Below are 20,207 nucleotides of genomic sequence, written 5' to 3'. Positions count from 1 at the left end.
CAAGTGTTTGAGCTCTAGCCTGTAGCACCTTGGAGTTTCAGTAGTAGGCTACTCCACATGTTGCAGATTCTTAATTTGTCATGACCCTTGTTAACAACAAGGAAGAATAATACTCTGTTAAAGGACTGTAGAACAGAGATGAACAGAGGAGTTGTTTTGTTATAAACGAAAAAGGTCTTGCATTCACATTGATAAGAACAGCACATATTTATCAGGTGATACAACATGAATTGCACACTAACACTTGTTCTTGATCCATTAACAAGTGTAAAACATTTAACAAAACAGCTTCATGCAGCTTAACACGTAGAGGCATAGAGTTTAAGCAAAAACTCCTATTTTTGCACAGAATCCTAGTGGATTACATATGCCTTCATGTCGACGTGGATGCAAGCATTACAAGTTAACAGCCTTTAACACGAAGCCAGTGATTATATAATTTGGAGGTTGCTACTGAAGGATCATGAGCATGTTTTCTTGCTCCAAATTAAAGCACAGCATATTTGGGTTTTCTACTTTTATATGAGTACTCTTGGCATGATCCGTCAGCACGGAAAACGTGGACACATTTCATGGAGGGAAATTAATGTGAATATAGAACTGGAACATAAGATCAGTAAGCAAATTAAAGGACTTTCAAATTTATCATTTGAGTGTCTGCTCATGGCTTGCGATTCAGAATCAGGTAAGAAGGCTTTGTCCGTAGATAGCACAATTGCGTTTCCTGTGGTATTGTACCAAGGCCAATGGATGGTACACGAAGAACCCCCATTTTCGTTCCTGTTTCTTCTCTTTGATGCTCTAATTGATTTTGGGCCAAAAAAACAGAAAAGACTGCCCCTTTCCGAAAGCATACCTAACCAGAGGGAAGGTAGGAGTGATTGGTCCCTCCAAGGAGGGCGCGTGCCCCATCTTCTCCAATGTGCAGCTTCGAGTCATGTTCACTGTCCTATGCTTGTGGACGTGCTTTGGCTTGCACTTCTTACTTCTTAGATTGGTCGCTTCCCCAGCGGGACATCTATTAAGGGTAAAGGATTTTTTATTCTATACATAGCTAAAGGATTTGGACCATTTTCATACCACTCAACATGTAAATTATAAGGTCATCATAAGTATTGCATTCATTTAAAAGTTTGAAATTAGAAAAGAATATATATAAATTCCTAAAAGAGAATAGCATAGGTCGCCTCAAAAGTCAAATTAACAATATTAATTGTATTCAGATAAATTTATATCTCAAATAAAATTTGCAATCAATGTAAAGAATTCGTATTTACCTTTTCAAGTTGCAATACCCATTAATTATTACTTTAAATGAGTAATTTAATACTTTAGACTTCATATACAAATACTTTATTCAAAAAAAAAAAATTCAATTGAGTATGCATATTGCTATATTTATTTTTTCCATTATTTATAATGAAATCGTTCTTATCTTTCAACAAGAAATTATTAAAATTGCCTAAGAAAATTCGGAAATCCATATAGCGTAACTGGTTGACGACAGGGACTATGGATTTTTTTTGAAAGCGAAAGGAGGAAATATATTATCCATTTGTATACCCTAGTGACTAGTAATAAACGAATATTATTGTCCATTTTAAGGGCAGAAAGGCCCCTCTCTTATTCATTCATAAATATCTCCATTTTGTTTTCACTACTTTCTTTTTCTCGATAATAAATGGCAAAGAAAAAAATTAAAAATAATTTAATAAATTGCAACCAAATAAAAATCTTATCCTTCATTTTTAATGCCTTTTGTTTTTATCTTGGCCAAGGACTTGGGGACTCGTGAAAGGTGTACATACGATTATGAATAAGAGAATCTGCAGCCTTTCATTTTAGCAAAAAGCTGATATTTGAAAGGTTTTGATGATTTCTAGATTAAAAAATATTTTTTAAGCAATTAAGAGATTATAAAATTAACAAATGATTAATAAAATAAAAAATAAACTAACAAAAACCGTCTAAATGTAAAAATAAAGATCAAACACCAAAAATTAAAGCCGGTAATATATCCATTTAGTAGTATTTTACAATGCAAGTTGTTTGCCTTAGATTGCAAATGCGGTTAAGAAGGCCAAGGAAAGTAAGTGGCTGGCCTCTCACCATCAGGGTTACGATGATCAGGTGATAGGTAGATGAACTGTTGTGTGAATTAATGGATGAATAGATCAAAGGTTATGGTCCCCTCCGGCATTAATGGAGTTCAGGGGAAAAAAATCGTCTCCCAACTTTGTTTTTCCATCTCATTTTTTATCTTCATTTTTATAAATACCATCCTGTGGCTTAAGATATTTTCGTGTGCAGGGATCACGATTGAGAGATGTCAGTGCTTCATAGTGCAAATTGTTATCCCTGAGGACTGATCGGGACTCATCATTCATTTTTACATTTCTGCTTCATAACCGCCCGAAAGATTCCCATTGTTGCCCACAGCATCTCAGACTTTTTAGCCCTTCTCCTTCCACCTGGCTGTCCATTGTTGCTGACAAATCAAGGCAACATGGACGCCTTTTCTTCCTCCTTTCTCTCCACCTTACTACCGTTAAAACTGATCTCCCCCGCCGTCACCACACCCAGATCGATTTCGACACCTCACGTCAACGTTTCCTCTGTTAGGATTGAAGAAAGACCTCCAGCTTCCATTCCTAGGACCACCACCACTACCACAACAAAAGCACCACCCCAACCTCCTAAAACTCAACCGCCACCACCAGCGTCAAACACACTGCCCAAAAGAATTGCTTCTCCTTCGGTTGGAGCAAAGAAGAGAGTAGAACCAAAGTTATCCACATTCATCTTCAATACATTCGACAACATCATAAACAACTTCATAGACCCTCCAATTCGCCCCTCAGTCGACCCCAGACACGTGCTGTCCCACAACTTTGCTCCTGTTGATGAGCTCCCTCCGACAGAGTGCGAAGTTATTCAAGGATCTCTCCCACCTTGCCTCGACGGTGCGTACATACGTAACGGCCCTAACCCTCAGTACCTCCCTCGTGGACCTTACCACCTCTTTGATGGTGATGGTATGCTTCACTCCATCAGAATCTCCAAGGGCCAGGCCACTCTTTGTAGCCGCTATGTAAAGACTTACAAGTACTCGATTGAAAACGAGATGGGGTCTCCAGTTCTTCCCAATGTTTTCTCTGGCTTTAACGGCCTAACTGCAGCTGCAACTCGCGGTGCTCTCTCAGCTGTCAGAGTTCTAACTGGTGAGTTCAATCCGGCAAACGGTATTGGTCTTGCAAACACTAGTTTGGCCTTGTTCGGAAACCGTCTCTACGCACTTGGTGAATCTGATCTACCCTATTCCATACGCTTGACTCCCAACGGGGATATAGAAACGTTGGGTCGCCATGATTTTGATGGAAAGCTGTTCATGAGCATGACTGCTCACCCCAAGACAGACACTGACACTGGCGAGGCCTTTGCTTTCCGATATGGCCCTATGCCTCCATTTCTAACTTATTTTTACTTTGATGCGAATGGAAACAAACAGCCAGATGTGCCCATATTCTCTATGTCCCGGCCATCTTTTCTCCACGACTTTGCTATTACAAAGAAGTACGCAATATTTGCTGACATACAGATAGGAATGAATCCCATGGAAATGATCTTTGGAGGGGGATCTCCGGTGGGTACAGACCCAGCTAAAGTACCAAGGATCGGAGTCATCCCTCGATATGCAAAAGACGAGTCAGAAATAAGGTGGTTTGATATACCAGGTTTCAACCTCATACACGCCATCAATGCATGGGATGAAGATGATGGCAACGCGATAGTCATGCTGGCACCAAACATACTGTCAGTAGAACACACCCTGGAGAGAATGGACCTTGTTCATGCCTTAGTGGAGAAAGTAAGGATCGACTTAAGAACAGGGCTAGTAACAAGGCATCCCCTTTCAACAAGAAATCTGGATTTCGCAGTGTTAAATCCAGCTTATTTAGCAAAGAAGAACAAATATGTGTACGCAGCAGTGGGTGACCCAATGCCAAAAATATCAGGAGTGGTAAAGTTGGATGTGTCCAAGGGGGATCGCCAGGAGTGCACAGTGGCTAGTAGGATGTATGGGCCAGGTTGCTTTGGTGGGGAACCATTCTTTGTGGCCAAGGAGCCAGGAAATCCCGAGGCAGACGAGGACGATGGCTATGTGGTTTCGTATGTTCACAATGAAAACACGGGAGAGTCAAGGTTCTTGGTGATGGACGCAAAGTCACCTAATCTTGACATCGTGGCTGCCGCGAAGCTGCCCCGGAGGGTACCGTACGGTTTCCATGGACTTTTTGTGAGGGAAAGTGACATAAATAAGCTGTAAAAAATCAAAGGATAACAGGACAAAATCATCTTCTTTTCCTCAGGGGTGATTTTTGTTCCCTCTGATTGAATATACTATAAATTTTCAAAAAAAAAAAAAGAAAAAAGCGGTAAAACATAGAATCTTTCCCCTCAGCGTCGCGTGGAACATGTCGCAACAGGTATAGTAAAAGCGATGTACCATAGCCCACAAGTTGATTTGTATCTATATATCAAAAACACTTAGCCATTTTCTTAATGCTTCCAGTCAATGCTTGTACACCATATATCCGTGCAAGTACTTGTTACGCCATATGCTTTAATACTCGGAGAAATTTATACCGACGAGCATTTAAGTGGGAGATGCATCAATTTTTTTCATATTTATCCAATTAAAAATTGAATCTACGAGGTATGGATAAACAGTAAAAAGGACGGCCAAATTTCTGAGGACAATGTTCATTGCCACACCCCATCGATGATGTCGCTTTCTGGGTACCCCATGAAATAAGTTGAAGTCATAAGAAACGAAAGGAAAATGCGTAAGCTTACGTTTTCTTTCTATCTGTCTGAAATAATTTTCTTTCCTCTCTTTCATTTTCCCTTTCTCTCATAAATTTTTTCATCTCTCTTTAATAGCATGTTTGGTTGGCCATGGCAATCGTATTAATACACCATGTCATTATTCATATCTATTATGGGAAAGAAAATTACGTTGCAAAGACCTTTACATTCACACGAATCCTTCATTTTTTTTTTTCCACGAATCCTTAATCATGATCGCTTTTATATCTTCTCTATATGAAATGTGCTTAATTAAATTTAAAAAAGTGTTAAAATTGATTGACTTATAGATAGATATAAAATATTAGAAAGAAAGTTAAAAGGAAAATGGTGAAAATAGGAAGTGTAAGCTATGCTTAATAACAAAATATGAAAAGTACAAAAAAAAAAAAAAAACTAATATATAAAATCTCAATGAACTTTAATTTTATAATATTATTTATATTTAATTATAATAACACTTAGTATACTAACACTGAAACATAAATTAAACTAAAACTAATTGTTGATGCATTATCTATTAATATATATCTGATAATAATTTATTAAACATATAAAATTACACATGCAAAGTACCTGTTAAAAGCCAAAATGTATTTTAAGTCCTGGAAGAGATGACAGAAGAACAGACACGAGTACATCAATTAATTAACAAGATTAATGGATGTTCCTGGATCCTATTTCTCTCACATTTGGAAATTGTTGGCATAAAAGAAAGCTTCAGTTCCTCCTTCGGGAAGCCCTTGAAAACATTTCTTTGATGTTTCTTGATTCTGTCTCTATTTTAGCCTTTTTAGCTTGCTTCTGATTTCTTGCAGTCTTTTTCTCACCCCTTGTCTTACCCTGAGAAATTAAAATTTGCAATTGTAAAATGTAAATCCCCCTCATCCCAGTGATAGCCACAGCTACATCCTGTTCCTACCTCTAACAAGGAGGCCAAAAGTGCAAACCCCCCTTTCCCAACGAAAAGTAAAAAAGAATACAAGCAATAACACCTATAGGACTTTATGTAAGACCAGTAATACCTGTGAGGGATTAGAAGCACCCATAGGACTTTCTATGGCATTTGAGCAAGCTTCAAAATCCGATGCTATTCTTGTTGCCTCCAGTATATTCAATCTGCAAACACCTCAGCAATATGTAACTCCAATGAATCAAGAGGGAAACCAGTCTGCATAAATTCATTTGATCTATGTATTTCTTATAAATGGAGTTGAAGAAAATGTTCATATAAATTTGAAAAACTCAAAAAGTTTGAGACCATACTTAAAATGATTAGACAAAAGCTTCAACCAAGGCTCATGTTTCAAGTACTCCCCTATTATTGATATTGCATCAGCCACTGCATCAGTGAAGGAGGTAAATCAAATTGTGACCCACGTTGTTAAATCAACATTAATTTCATGTCAAATCAGACACTCAAAGTTTTATCAGATATGAATACTAAATGCACTGATCAGGCACATGCTCACGTGCAAAACACACAATAATATCAATGCATAAACTATACAATATGTACAATCCTTTTAGATATAGCTTTACTGCCCCATTAGCTAAACACCAAATGATGTGTAGCTAATTATGGTCCAAAGAAACTGAAGTTCAAGAGGATTGAATTGGAAAGCAGTCCTTTACATTTTACATTTATTGACCCCTCATAAGAGTTAAATCTTAAACCTATACTCTCTTGCTCTTTTCAATCCCTTGATATTGCAGCAGAAGACCCTATAAGAATGTTTCATATGAATTGTTATCACCTACATACATCTATCTTGTGTGTGTGTAAGGTGAACGCACACATCTGCAATTTTACATGCATTTGTATGAATATACATAGCTGAATATCAAAAACTATTTTCTCAGAAAAATATACATGTATCCTTCTCATCACGTGCGGCATAGTTTTGGTCCAATGCTGGTAGAGTCTGTTTTAACTGGCATACCTGCAATTCAAGAGATATTATATTTAAGAAACATGAAAACTCTCTATCATCAATAGACAAAGATTGCTAAACAGTTTTGACTTATATGTGTATTTTTCACTTAGGTTAGCATTGTATAATAATGGAAGCAACCAGCACAAACTAACAGACAATGTTGCAATAGTTTGATAGCAACGATGTAAAACAATAGTCATAGGCATGAAACATATTAAATACAGAACTAGAACTTGCATTGTTCCCCAAGAGGATATTTAATGCAATTGACCTACGAAAGATACATATCCTCTTTCCAATTGAAAACACAATAATTCCATAGTCCATAGGTATTATGAAGGTGTCTACACTTGGGCACTGTACTCATCCACAGTAAGATAACTAAACTACCAACAAGAAGGAGGTTTTAAACATTTCATAGATTCAAACACAAGAAAATGAGTTCAAACAGAAGAAGGCTGACCTTGTAATTTAACCAAGCTAAAACCTTCGTGTCATCAAGCCTAAAAAATTTTGATGATCCAATTTCTGCATATAAATGCAGGTGAGAATGATTCATAAATATTATTTGCAGTATTAAATCATTGCTTTCATCGTAACATACAGTTATAGAGCAATTTGTAATGCACTTAATAGAATCTGTTCTCCATCGGAGACAGAATATAGTAAAGTTGAAACTCATATTTAACTATTTAAGGTTATTAAGGCATTTTGTTCTTATTCTAAGAAATTTAACACTTCTACACAAGAATATGAAGCAATCAAGTCGAATGCAACTCAAGAGCATTCAAACCCCCTAACTGCATGCCAAAATTACAATTCACAAAAGGAAATTTAAGGGCAAAATACAGATTTCTTAATCCTATTAACAACAAATTATCAAAATGATATGCACAAAATAACTTAGATGATAATATCTAAGAACTATTCTCAAAGAGATATTCACAAGAATATACAGGTAGTAGGAAACCTTTAATTTCACAAACAACTTGCATACAGTTCTCTGCAATGGAGAATAAATGTCGATATCCAGGATAGTCATTAATGAAGAGTATCTCATCTAATTGCCTAAACTTTCCAGGGTCATCCACTTTCTGCATTAACACCAAAATTTTATCATTATTAGTGAAAAATCCAGATAAATGCTTCAAAGATTTAAACAATATTCTAATAATGAGAGATAAATACCAAAGTTTCAGAGGGACAAAAGAGGCAGGCGTATTATTCAAACAAGATATCACATTACTGCATAAAGGCTAAAGAATCTTGCAATCTTCACAAGTTATTATTGATGGGTTTTCATTTGTTCTAGTAGCGATCAAATGCCCCCCATTTATATGTATAAAATCCTGACTAAGCAAGGGCCATCTACTCAAATTTCACTTAGGGTTTGATATTTCAATGGCACAGTTCCTCAAGTATCTTTTGCCTCAGTTGAAGCACTTGGCTAGGGTCTAAGGGAGAATGCATTGTTGAAGATGCCTTGCATTGAGGCTTTAAGGTGCTATTTGACAACTGGTCTTGTCAAAGTAACTAGGCAAGTATCACCAGTTAAGGGCAACTAGTAATGATCATACCTTCATTCTTGCTTCTTCAAAGATAGGCAACATGATGAAAACAGGATCAATAGGAGTAGCAGTATATAGGCTCCCATCTGCATACAAAGTAATAGCAAGGGATGCAGATAAGAAAAAAATAAAAAGCAAGGTAATCAGAGGGACTGTCTATTATTGAGATTGTATGAAACATGCGAAACCATTTCAATCGTGCTCGACATTTAATCAACCAAACTGAATGCCAATGACCTATGATTGAAAATATTAAATCATACGGTTGGTTAAACGCGTATAAAATATAAGGGTTACCTTCAGAAACGTAATCTCCCAAAAACCAGGAGCCATAAGATTGCTTGAACCAGTGAAGTTCTTGAAGCAACCTATTACTTAAAAGATAGGATGTCGTAACTCCTGTCAAATAAAGCCTTTGTGTTGAAATGGGGAGGGTCAAGTAATAGAAACAAAATTGAGTACGATGTCAAAGAACCAGTGTTCCACATTCTAAACATAGCAACTAAAATTACCTGATTTGGGGTGACGAAGAGATATTAAACGAGCGGAACCGTCCCCGTTAGAGCCAGGGTCTGCTAGGAAAAGAAAAGAAACTGAAAATTCTAAGAGAAGAAAACCAGATGCAACCTCCTTTGTTAGGAAAATGTAAAGCCAAAAAAAAGAATGGGGGAATTGAGGAGGCACCCGGAGCAATTAGAAGACGGGATTCGTCAACGCCTTCCCACCAACACCCCATCAGTCAGTCAAACCAGAGAGACGAGCCAGAGCCAGAGCCAGAGCCAAAGCCAAAACCAAAATCAAAGAGTCAACACCAAGATGAAATTCCCGACTCTGGGACTCTGCTCTGGGGATACTTTAGATTAGATTTTGGGTCTTTGGGAGGCAAGGAGTGCTCAGCTGCTGTGCATCACGCGATGTTTATTGCATACGTACTGTATTCTTTTGGCTGAAAAGATGAAAAAGCAGATGGCGGGATACTCTGAAGAGGGCGGCTAAACCTATACGGGCTTGCGCAGCCCGCCTAGAATCGAAGATCTCGATTTGCATTTCAAGCCGAGTCCTGCCTTCGATAAAGATTTTCATATCTTAAGCCCAATCCTGCAGGGCCAAATATAAACAAAAAAAATCAGTAATTTTTAAGATCTAAAATCTGGCCCTCTGAAAGATTGGTGTTTTGCAATTAGGCCCATTTTGCAGCCCTGATCCATAATTACCCAATTTCCACCACTTGATTTACATAGATTCCTTCGTACAACTGCAAGACTGGGTTTACATACGTACTTTCATACAACTACAAGACATTCTTGACATGCATAAAGTTTGGATACCTTATCGAATAATAAAATTCGGATTAAGTATCTCAAAAATAACAAATTTCTTACCTGTTGACATCCTTTGCTTCATACTCGTACAAAACATTAATAATACGGTTTATCTTCCAACCAAAAAAGTCAAATTATCAAAGAAGATGGAACATATTCTCACAACACCCAAAACGTAAATATGGACCGTACAAGCAACAATTTCACTAAATTTATACCTGTCCAATTGCCTTGTAAAGGAAACTTCTTACAATGAGAAACGTATTGCTTTTCTAACCATTCCCACCTTCTAAAGCAAAAAAGAAAGATATCCTGTGCGTAATGGTCCAACATACAAAATTTAGTCTATTACTATCAACTATGTAACCTCTGTGACGAGACAATGATTAAATGGGTGAATTACAAACAGCATTCCACCTTGGCTTCTTTTGTGATACATCAGCAGCACAACTCCCTGAGATCCCGATCGGAGAAAGTTAGCTATATGTTTTTGCTGCAAGGAAGTTGTAACCGAAGAAAAGCATATAGTGATCTCATTCACCTTCTACTTGCTAACAGTCGGTCACATATGATTGTATGGAAACACTTTCCATTTCGTATCAACTGGCAGTTGATGCGTCCCTGTGACCAGGACGGATTCTATTTGGTAAAGGCCTTGCAATAAGTCCATCCGTTACCCATCCCACTGATTCACTGTCAATTTTAACATGGTTGAATTCCCTTTGCACGTACTCCACAGATATTTGCAGCCTTCCCCCGGGTCTGCAGTCGGTAGAGGCACCGCTTGCTTCAATTCCTGCATTCCTCTCCAACCAGTACAAATAATTTACCTGGAACAATGACTTGAGCATATCTTGTGGTAAAGAACTTTCTTTAAGCACTACCTGATCTATGCAAAAAATTCAATAGCACAAAAGGAATTAGTATGGCCCTTTTTATTATCCTTCTTTTTGAAATAATTAGTATTTGCCCCTTCTATTATCATTTTCATGCCTCCCATCAAAGTAACAGAAAGGTAGCAGCTAGCATATGGCACTAAATCATCCAACTTCAGCCACATCATCATATTTTCACAAAGATGACTACTATAAGAACCTGATTTGTGGCTTTCTAAACTTAACTACTAAATAAAATATTAATTGAGCCTCATAATTCTGGTGGCAAAAATAAAGTATTCAAGAAATTTAAGACCAACTTGTGTTTACAAAGATATTAGCAAGTGTGGGAATAAGAAGATAAACAACAGAAGAGAAGAGATGAAACCAAGCTAAGTCCTCCCAAGAATAAGTAAAGGGTGTAACCTGTGAGTTTGTGAGAGAGAAGGAATGGAGACTAAAATCCATAATAGTAATGCACTTACACAGAATTTTCCTTCGTGTTCAGTCAGAATATAGCCTTCATCTTTATACAGACTGAATAGTGCTAGTGCATCCTCCTTGTTGTTGACAATATCACTGAGTTTTGACCCCAACTGCAGCCGGCGCTCAATGTCAGCAGCAGCCTGCTTTGCTTCTGAAGATAGTACAACTGATCGTTCCTATAAAATTAATTTAGAATGGAATATCTCAGGTGACATACAGACAAATTGTTACAACCAACCTGCTATATGTTGTTTGCTCGTACTCTGCTTCATTAGTCGAAGTTTTTAAAAATTTTTAAATGGTGAATTGACCATATTAGAATAGGGGTAAATTTTACAAAGTTGAATTGATAAGGACTGGAAGAGTGTTGGAGAGGTTAGCACATCCCATGCCTGACCCATAAACCAAACTCCTCTCCACCCCAAGCTGAATGCAAGAATCAACAACTAGAAGTCTTGAGCCATGGTAACAGAGCAGTACAAGCACAAGATCATATTCGGAAGAACCACAGTTATAAATTAAACCTTCAAAGGAGCTTCCTCTTAATTGCACAAGAAAATTAGTTGAATCATACCAAAAATGAAGAGATATTTCAATGCTTCCTCTCAATGAGTAATGGTTTATGATCTTTTGTGAATTCAGTATTCATTCAAATTCATCGGAAACTTTATATAAGAGGAATTCTCCTCTAGTAAAATATCTGTGATGCAGGATTTTCTATTACTCACAATAATATTGAGCACACATACTTGTTTATTCTCTGAAGTTTTAGCCAGCTTAACCTCTTAGGTTATTAAAGTTTTGACTAATTCAAAAACCACGATATGGATTCAGGCTGAGCAAAAAAAAAAAACGATATGGATTCAGTAGAACAACAAGGCAACCTAGAAAAACATTTGAAGTATTGACCCTAATCAATCAATCCAGATTCTTAGTAACTATCTCCTGAGAGAGCTTAGAGAGAAACAGTAACTCACTCTGTTTGCAGACAATAAATTAAGGAATGGTACAGCTGGAAAAAGTGGTTCCTCATCATTGACCTCTTTGATTGAAGGTGCCTGGCCACTCAGGAGATATTCACTGAAAACTAAACCTGTTAAAACATTGAAGGAAAATGCTTTCCATTATGTAATGAACTAGAACTCATTTAACAACAATGATAGGACAGATATATTACTTGCACGATAGGAATTTAATGTCCTCAGTTGAATAGATTGGTATGACTTCAGATTGCAGTACATGTGGACCCAAGTAACAACACCAAACGAAGCAAGGGCAAGAGATGTAGATGAGCCTACACAGTTAGCCAATGCTATACCAAGCACGATTCCAATGGACTTGCTTACCATTCCCTGAGCCTCACCCTTAGCAATTACCTACAATAACTAATTGCCTTTAGTAAAGACACAATACAGGAATGCCAGTATCATGCCAAATCCAATATGATTATAAATAAAGGAGGACATTTTTTTTAGGGTATTCAAAATTGCATATCATATCAGATATTACATAAAAAAACAATAAAGATAAATTATGCTTGACCTCTGCAAAGTTCCTTTGAGCAGCAAAACCAGCATAGAAGCAACTTCTAGTAGCAGCCTGGAATTGATCAGTGTCAGCTTTCAACAATACAGTTTTATTTTTATGATAACAACAGAAAATTACTTGATTACCTGGATGAGAGCAGCTGCTGATCTTCCAGCCCCAGCAGCAGCACCAATAGGAACAAAGAGATGTGGAAAAGCAGGGGTCAACATTTCTAATCCAAAGGCAGCATTTTCCAGGAGATCAGCGAATAGCCTCCATCCTTTAGGATTGACATCAAAATGCCTTCCATATTTGGACAACATGATTTTACTCAAATAACCAATCCCATCCTTTAACACCCAATTGATAGCAGCAGCTGTGGGAATAGCTCCTTTCCCCAATCCAACAGCATAAAGCAATGCCTGAACAATATCAAAAAAAAGTGAGCACCAAATGTTTTACAAAATTCCTAAATCAGAAAATAAGAGCAAGCAATTAAGACATAATTACTTGGGTGGCAAGAACGCCGCTGATTTGGCTAGCAACGCCCTGTACGCCTCTCCAAAGAGAGTAATCAAGATAATCACTGGTAACGCTGTCAGGGAAACCTTCAGGGAGCAGCAACCGCATGACAATGTCTCTGCATTGCCGCCAAACAGTTGACAGCGACAACGATTTTGTCAAATTCACAATCCCGTTCGAAGCAACAAATGCATCCTCGGAGAAATCAGGAATGAGCTTAGTCCACTTGCTCCCTTTCACTTCCCAAACCACGTCATCCTCCTGGGAATCCTCGTTGGTTCTTGCAAGGGCGGAAGATAATTGGGAAGGGCAGAAGCAAGCAACGAATGAAGAAAGAAATAAAAGAAAAGGATGAGAATGAGAAGATGATGAATCGTCATTCCACCGCCAAGAGTCAGACCCAAATGGACCATCATTGTTATTGTTGTTGTTGCCGTCACAACCGCCACCATGACCATGAGAGAGCAAAGGGAAGGGCAAGGAGTTAGTAGTAGCAGCAGCAATAACTGGTTTAAAAGACGCGCAGATGGCTAAGTGGGAAAAGAGAAATGGGGTGGTGGGCGGCGCATAGCTTGAGGGAGTAGAAGGTGAAGGGAAGGCGAAGGGTGAAGAAAGGAACAAGGGCCTGCAACAATAACCGCAAGCGCATGCCATCCCTCTTTTACTTACATAGATATTATCAGGGTCCCTGTTTTTTCTTGCTGGCCGGAATCATCATTTTTGGGTTCCTGCTTCTAAATTCTACTTGTAGGAATTTCCATTTGGTGGAGAGGAGGAGGACGACGACTGGAGGAGGAGACGGAGAGCGTAGGGGAGGCGGCGCGTCTCCTTTTTCTGTTCGAACTGGAGACACCGAAGACAGGGTTCCACCTCTATGACGATACGATCAACGGTTAACATGTTGCCAGGTAAGCATTTTTCTCGTCAAAATGAAACGGACGTTTTTACATAGTCAAAACTTCAGCTTGAGGAAGTAAATATTCATTTTTTTGGGTTAAGGGACTAATTTTATGTGGGATAAACTTTCGTGTGTGTACAGTGAAATTAAACAAATATTTTTAATAAAATAATTTTGTATACGTCGATTAACATGTGAACAATCCTGTGTTATCGACTATCAAGTAATGATTAAGTTGATGAAAACACCACTCGAATGATGTTTTCATTATAAACGTGAAAGTTTAAGGACTACTAAATAATTTTGTTATTGTAGAAATCAAAATGATATGAAATTAAAGTTTGAAAATCAGGGATGTAATGTATTTTATTTATAACATATAGATTTAAAAAAAATCACACTCGTTATTTGATCATGAAATAATCGAACATCGAGCGATTCCACGATTAATTTTATTAAAGAAAGTTTAAGGTTATACGAATCACTAAGCCAAACTCCAGATCATCAAGGGGTTTTCCGTTTTCTACAGTTTTGGGTGGTTTGGGGTTCATTTATTACCCTGCCTGCGTGCTGCTCCAAAAGAACAAGAACCTAGTTTTTCATGAACAGAAAGGGCGATTAACTTGTCATTTTACCAGGATTGTAGAGTTAAAATGTTTTAAGAAGGATTGCATTTCGATCTCCATGCGCCTTCCACCGCACTTCTCATGATCAAAAAGGCCATGCATGCTAATCAAGCATGGTTGAGGTGGAATATTCATTCAAAGTCAAATAGAACTCACAGTAGCAGATTTCTCATCCATTAAACTATAGGTGCCTCAAGGAGGATTTCAGAGAGAGCGAGAGAGGGTTATATACAAAATCAAGGAACAGCCAATCGGCCAGCATGACCCAAAGACTTCCACGACAACTCCAGCCGCATCAAATGCAATTTCTCAACAAAGGGTTCAAGAATCTCTGCCTCTTCCTCCGGAGCAAAGGCCATGCAGATGCTAAGCTCTTGCACTGCCTTGCCATATTCCCTGACATTTTAATATCATATATATTTTCATCCATCATCACTCTAAAAGAGCTTTAGATAGCCTTGTTTTAAGATTAAAGAGGTTTCGGAACTGATACCTATTATAATACAGCATCATGCCATGGTCTCTCCTTAGTGCCCAATTATGTGGCTGCAGAATCAACAATCTTTCTGAAGCCATGATAGCTAGCCTGCAAAGAAATTTAATCTTTACCATGCCACATATGAAGATGCTCTTTCGCATAATATAAAACTTGATTAACTGCCTTCATGCATGAGTTTGGCACAAGTTTCGGCTGTCAAACTTGCACCAATACTACCCAACCCAAGGAAGTGAGACTAAACCACCCATGAAAAACAAATACATTATTATGTCATTTAAAGAATGGGGTAAAAAAGGAAACAAGTTTAAGAGCAACACTCGAGCATAGCCATTGTCAGTATGTGTATATAAACATAAAAATGTTCAAAATAATATCAGTGAACTATGCTCCTGCTCCTTACAACTCGATGATTTATTGGAACAAAAGCCTAACCTCACTACCAAGTGTCACTATAAAAGAGAAATAGAGGTTACAGAATTCAAAAGAAAAGAACACGAGCAAAATACCAAAACCTCACTCGGATAACATGTCTATATCACATTTACCACCCTTTGTAACCAAAAATAGGGGAAAAAAGCATATGGATAGGGAAAGTTTTTCTTGGTAAAGCAGGACACGGAAAGTAATGCCAACCTGGTCCCACCCAGTCGCCATTCTTATCAGAGATAACTTCGTTGTAAAGTGCATTTAGAAAGAACATCAATGAATATGCAACTTACCTTCACCAGATCAAATAATGCAGCCCAACTCGTCTCTTACCTTATGAATTAATTGAATACAGCAGATAATATTAAAGACACCAAAGTTGCAGTGCATGGCCTTTACTATATTAGACATTTATTTATGAGGTCATAATATCTGATGCCAAATACAAAGAACATCTCATCTTCAGCTTCAAATGCACAACAGAATTGTTGAGACGTAGTTCAAAACAGTTATATATTGCATAAGAACACAAACACAGCTGTTACATACATGACAATATTGGGAAGAGAGTTATGCTCCTAAAATAATAAAGATAAATTAGAATTTACCTAAGATCTTGAGGCCGCAACAAAGGGACATTTGATTTATCAATCTTGTTAGGTTTCTCATCAGCATTATGAACATGCCTAAGGGGCGAAGTCAGCATCAACCCATGATTTGATCTCGAAGCACGTTTCCAGTGAAGCCTCTGCAATTATTTTAAGTTTATTTCATATGTAGGAAAGAAATATGGGAAGTGCATTTTGAGGCATGAATGGTTCACAAGTAATGAAATGTAAACACAAGTTCTATAAAAAATAATAAAACCTGATGATAAGGACTAGGACTTACAATTAAATTGGCTAGAGCAATCCCAATAATATCACGGTTTGTAGCTATCTCAAGCCCTAAAAGTGAAGTACCAGTTAAATCTGATGCCATTGATCTAGGGTCCTCCACACACCTTCCATTGACAATAGCGAACAAGCTGTGTCCTGAAGTCACTTTGAAGAGCTCCTACAGAGAGAAGAGTAAAAGTTGAATTTAAATCCAACTTAGGCAAGTGGCCAAAAGAAAAAAGGAACTCGCTTGTAATTTTTCTAACCAGAAACATAACTATGGATTGGATAAGACATCAAATGATGCATCAGTACAAGCATGAACTAAGAATCATGCACCACAAAAATAAACTTTCAAGATTAAAGTACCTCTGGATACCCTGTCTGGGGCCATATTAAAAAATCTCCCCCAACTCGAGATCCCACAATGGTTAGACCAAGTCGCCGACAAACTTCAATGTAAATTATGCTAAGCAAAATTGCTGTAAACAACGCAATCATATCACTAGAATGTCTAAAAATGACAACAAAATGATAAGGAAGCATAGGTTACAATAAAGAAAAACAATTTCAATTCCACTAGACCCAAATTATGAGGGAAAATGTGTTGCAGCAAGTGCGTGTTATTGCATAAATGAAGTAGAATGAGGCTTTACCACTGCCACATCCAGAGCTCAGTATTGAGTGTAAGTATGAATGCTTAGAATCCACGAGAACAGGGGATCTTTTGAAGCCTCTTAACTCAAAAAGAACTAAATTGACTGCCTCCAAAACTTCAACCAGATGGCAGCCTATGTCTCTTGAAACTAGCTCTGCTTCAACTTCTTTAGCAATTGCATCCAACTCACTCAGCCATTCAGATATGGTCTTTCCACCCAAAGGCATTTGCTCCACAGAATCCCACTCTTTGGTATCAGATGGGGAAGAAACATTTCTCCTTTCATTCAGGAGGGAGCGAGTGTCCATCTCTTGGTTAAAAGCCATGAATGCCTCATCTTCAGCTGCAACATAAAGCAAAGCCTACACCAAAAGATATCAAGCAAAATAAAACTTCCAATTACATTTCAAAAGCATGAATGAAGCAATTAAATACCTCTTCAAGTAACAACCTATCTTCTCACCAGTCACCGTACAAACAATGAGTTAGTGAAGGCCTTATAAATTATCTAGCTGGTACCGCAATTTGACAAGGTCAAACAAAAAAAGACGGGGAAGTAAGCATGTAGTCAGTATGTTTGTACCTTAGCAAGAGAGATGTCCTTGTCCTTGGACTGGATCGAGATTTCTCGAGTGAACTTGTCCCTTGCAGTCTTAAGAGCCTGTTGATTGCATTATAGTTCAACAGAATATTAGAAAACGGAAATGGAAGATAATCTAAGTAATAAAAAATGATTCACATGATGATGCGGATATCCAGAATGGATGAACAACATATATGCATATATTGTTATAGATCAACCTCCTGGTAAAATTTGTGACGGGAAGAAGAGTCTTTAGTTAGCTGAATCTGATTGGAAAAGAGAGGGTAAGCAGAAGCAGAAGCTGAAGTAGCAGCAGTAGTAGTCCTAATCCTCCATCTCCTCAAGTCCTTGTGATCATGATGATGATGATGATCATACCTGATGATCGTAAAGAATAAACGGATATTCCAGGGGTTTTCCTACTACAAATCCTTCTTCCATCTCTATATTCATAAACTCCTACTAAAATATTCATTTCCCCCCAACTATTATGAGAAACCCAACAGTCAAATTATAGTAAACCCAATTAGCAGAATCAATTACTACAATATAAAGAGAAGAACAGGGACAGAGAGAGAGAGAGAGAGAGAGAGAGAGAAACAAGTTCAATTATCGAAGAATTACCTGATAAAGCAATGATCAGGGAAAGTCGGAGAAGCCATAGCTGCCGCTGGCACGCAATATGGTGTGCACAACATTTTGTCACTTTATCTTGCCTTGCAAATTGCTCTGGGGAAAGGTGAAAAATGGAGCTAAAAAAAATAGTCTACCACACTAAAGCAAGAGAAAAAGAAAGGTAAAAAAGCTGGAAGAAGATCAAGCGTCTTCTCTAAAGGGAGACGAGGCAGCAGTGAATTTGGAGGAAGAGGGTTTCAAGACAGAGTTTAAGATCTCGGGCTCTGGGAAACTACTTCCAAAACACAAAATGGATGATCTGGAAGATGAATTAAAGCATGCATAGAAAGATGATGAACCCAAAGAAGCCTGATTTAAGGAGAAGAGACAAGATATCCCAAAATCCATAATAAGTTGGCAGCTGAATTGAAGTCTAACCAGCAATTTGTTTTTTCAGTTGACTGAAACGGAGGGTGTGTTCAGGAGGAAGAAAAACAAGAGTTGGTAGCAAGAATTTGAACCTTACAAGAGAGGAAGGAGCTGTAGGAGATTAGAAGGGTGAGGCTGCTCCTTCTTTTCCCTCCCTTGAATTTGGTTGTGGCAATAACTTGATTGATAGATAGATAGATAGATGCTAAACTGATATGATAGGAGCAAAGCAAATAAGCCAAGGTAATGCCAAATTAATGGATGATGGAAGGGAATGACAAATTGAGAATAGCTGTGCAAGTTGAAATTCAGTCCCCCTTGGCCTTTCTCTATTTATCTCGCCATTTATTTCTATTTTATCACCCCATTTCCATTTTCTTTTAATTTTTAAATCCTAAACACAAGGTTAAGAGCAGGGTTACCTAGAGTCTGTTTTTCAGACCATATTGCATTATTTTTGCTGCCTCTTTTGTCTTGTTCTTCGAAAGGACAAAAACCAAAACAAAACAGAAAATAAAACGTAAAGAGAAGCCCCTTTTTGGTAACTCCCTTACAGTTCAGACTGGGTTGGAAATACCCAAAATGCCTGCTTGAAAAGACCAAAAAGGGCGGTGGGTGGTGGAAATCTTCCTTTGATTGTAGGCAGTTTTACCATCCGAAAAGAAGAGCATTTAATTATTGATATCGGCCAAGTTCCAAGCGTGGCACAGAAACAGAATCAAAGAGAAGAGCAGATGGGTCGGATAAGGTTGCATGATAATAGAAAATATAATTCAAAGATATAGATGGAGTGGAGAGAGCCTGCTTGGTTGCTTACTTGCTTTCACAGTCATATCCCATTTTCTGGAGAAAGCGAATAAAGAAATGGGGAGAAAGTGGATTTGGATTATGAGTGGGCCCAACCTGGTTAGCCCCACCTGACGTTTGCTTTGGGCTACTTTTGTTTCCATCATTTTTTGGTTTCCCTGTATGCCTGTAATCAGTGTCGCCATTGCAGGAGAAACCACAGAACATAAGCATATCCACCAGTACCATCTGATCTGTCCAGTAACAAATAACACATTAACAAAATTCCTTGCAAACTTAGTATAGAAATATGGATCTATCAATTACATGTAAATTTTGGGAATGGAATAATTCTTTAGAATCATCTTCTCCGGATCTTAGGGACTGCCCCGTTCTCATCTTTTTCCTACCTACCGTACGACAATATTTATTTGCATGGATAGGATCCTTGTCATCATCAGTTTTCAAGTATTGGAAGCATATGGTTGAATCAATTATGCCATGTGGTTTGGTAATTGGTCGCAAGCAATGACTTTTCTAATTTTATACATATCTATATATATATTGTTAGATTACACTCCTATCCTTATAATGAGGACATAATCACTCATACACCCTAACTTCAAGTATCTGTATTCTGTTAAATCGGTTAATTTGATTACTTTTTTTAATCAAATTAATTGAATTAATAAAAAAAGGTTAT

General features: G+C 37.8%; 4 protein-coding genes across 9 annotated transcripts; 1 reads left to right on the top strand and 3 right to left on the bottom strand.

The window, feature by feature from the left end:
* The first annotated feature begins 2,243 nt into the window (after positions 1-2,243).
* Positions 2,244-4,564, top strand: LOC18606899 (putative carotenoid cleavage dioxygenase 4, chloroplastic). The gene has a single exon (XM_018117605.2). It carries the CDS (start codon positions 2,507-2,509, stop codon positions 4,325-4,327), a length of 1,821 nt encoding a protein of 606 aa, XP_017973094.2. The 5' UTR covers positions 2,244-2,506; the 3' UTR covers positions 4,328-4,564.
* Positions 4,565-5,442: 878 nt separating this feature from the next.
* On the bottom strand, positions 5,443-9,343 carry LOC18606898 (ribonuclease H2 subunit B). 3 transcript variants are annotated; one of them, XR_016025122.1, is made up of 10 exons: positions 9,059-9,343; positions 8,887-8,949; positions 8,672-8,773; positions 8,384-8,460; positions 7,777-7,900; positions 7,270-7,334; positions 6,743-6,812; positions 6,136-6,211; positions 5,895-6,040; positions 5,443-5,712 (listed from the first exon to the last, which is right to left on the bottom strand). XR_016025122.1 is itself a non-coding variant. In XM_018117609.2 (10 exons), exons 1-10 carry the CDS (start codon positions 9,108-9,110, stop codon positions 5,590-5,592), a joined length of 846 nt encoding a protein of 281 aa, XP_017973098.2. In that variant the 5' UTR covers positions 9,111-9,333; the 3' UTR covers positions 5,443-5,589. The 3 variants fall into 3 exon arrangements, 2 of the variants coding, with proteins under 2 accessions (XP_017973098.2, XP_007040841.3); XM_018117609.2 differs by having other exon boundaries at positions 5,895-5,988; positions 9,059-9,333; XM_007040779.3 differs by having other exon boundaries at positions 5,895-5,988; positions 8,887-8,946; positions 9,059-9,332.
* Positions 9,344-9,885: 542 nt separating this feature from the next.
* RUS1 (root UVB sensitive-like protein (Protein of unknown function, DUF647)) lies at positions 9,886-14,194 on the bottom strand. 2 transcript variants are annotated; one of them, XR_001927146.2, is made up of 8 exons: positions 13,095-14,194; positions 12,731-13,006; positions 12,600-12,656; positions 12,235-12,433; positions 12,035-12,150; positions 11,057-11,233; positions 10,238-10,580; positions 9,886-10,150 (listed from the first exon to the last, which is right to left on the bottom strand). XR_001927146.2 is itself a non-coding variant. In XM_007040773.3 (7 exons), exons 1-7 carry the CDS (start codon positions 13,758-13,760, stop codon positions 10,296-10,298), a joined length of 1,776 nt encoding a protein of 591 aa, XP_007040835.2. In that variant the 5' UTR covers positions 13,761-14,193; the 3' UTR covers positions 9,886-10,295. The 2 variants fall into 2 exon arrangements, 1 of the variants encoding a protein (XP_007040835.2); XM_007040773.3 differs by having other exon boundaries at positions 9,886-10,580; positions 13,095-14,193.
* A 518-nt stretch (positions 14,195-14,712) lies between these two features.
* On the bottom strand, positions 14,713-19,024 carry LOC18606896 (transglutaminase family protein). Of its 3 annotated transcripts, none has more exons than XM_018117606.2 (10): positions 18,728-19,024; positions 18,299-18,403; positions 17,893-18,052; positions 17,675-17,752; positions 17,090-17,453; positions 16,803-16,915; positions 16,447-16,611; positions 16,164-16,303; positions 15,124-15,216; positions 14,713-15,026 (listed from the first exon to the last, which is right to left on the bottom strand). In XM_018117606.2, the coding sequence occupies exons 2-10, from the start codon at positions 18,370-18,372 to the stop codon at positions 14,867-14,869; spliced, it is 1,347 nt and encodes a 448-aa protein (XP_017973095.1). In that variant the 5' UTR covers positions 18,373-18,403; positions 18,728-19,024; the 3' UTR covers positions 14,713-14,866. The 3 variants fall into 3 exon arrangements, with proteins under 3 accessions (XP_017973095.1, XP_017973096.1, XP_017973097.1); XM_018117607.2 differs by having other exon boundaries at positions 18,811-19,024; XM_018117608.2 differs by having other exon boundaries at positions 18,816-19,024.
* Positions 19,025-20,207: the final 1,183 nt, after the last annotated feature.

Source organism: Theobroma cacao, chromosome 3 (assembly GCF_053813885.1).
Source record: "Theobroma cacao isolate CCN51 chromosome 3, ASM5381388v1, whole genome shotgun sequence".
Classification (NCBI taxonomy): Eukaryota; Viridiplantae; Streptophyta; class Magnoliopsida; order Malvales; family Malvaceae; genus Theobroma; species Theobroma cacao.
This window is presented reverse-complemented; position numbering and strand designations above follow the sequence as displayed.

Coding starts and splice junctions, on each gene's coding strand:
- RUS1 (XM_007040773.3), bottom strand. CDS start 13,760: ATGGCATGCGCTTGCGGTTATTGTTGCAGGCCCTTGTTCCTTTCTTCA. Junction 11,234..12,034: donor ATTTATTGTCTGCAAACAGA/GTGAGTTACTGT, acceptor TTAATTTTATAG/GAACGATCAGTTGTACTATC. Junction 10,581..11,056: donor AACACGAAGGAAAATTCTGT/GTAAGTGCATTA, acceptor TGCATAGATCAG/GTAGTGCTTAAAGAAAGTTC.
- LOC18606896 (XM_018117606.2), bottom strand. CDS start 18,372: ATGTTGTGCACACCATATTGCGTGCCAGCGGCAGCTATGGCTTCTCCG. Junction 15,217..16,163: donor TTGCGGCCTCAAGATCTTAG/GTAAATTCTAAT, acceptor ATTTCTTTGCAG/GCTAGCTATCATGGCTTCAG. Junction 15,027..15,123: donor ATGATGCTGTATTATAATAG/GTATCAGTTCCG, acceptor TTAAAATGTCAG/GGAATATGGCAAGGCAGTGC.
- LOC18606898 (XM_018117609.2), bottom strand. CDS start 9,110: ATGGGGTGTTGGTGGGAAGGCGTTGACGAATCCCGTCTTCTAATTGCT. Junction 8,950..9,058: donor CCGTCTTCTAATTGCTCCGG/GTGCCTCCTCAA, acceptor TTCTTTTCCTAG/CAGACCCTGGCTCTAACGGG. Junction 5,989..6,135: donor CTTTTGTCTAATCATTTTAA/GTATGGTCTCAA, acceptor AGGTGTTTGCAG/ATTGAATATACTGGAGGCAA.
- LOC18606899 (XM_018117605.2), top strand. CDS start 2,507: ATGGACGCCTTTTCTTCCTCCTTTCTCTCCACCTTACTACCGTTAAAA.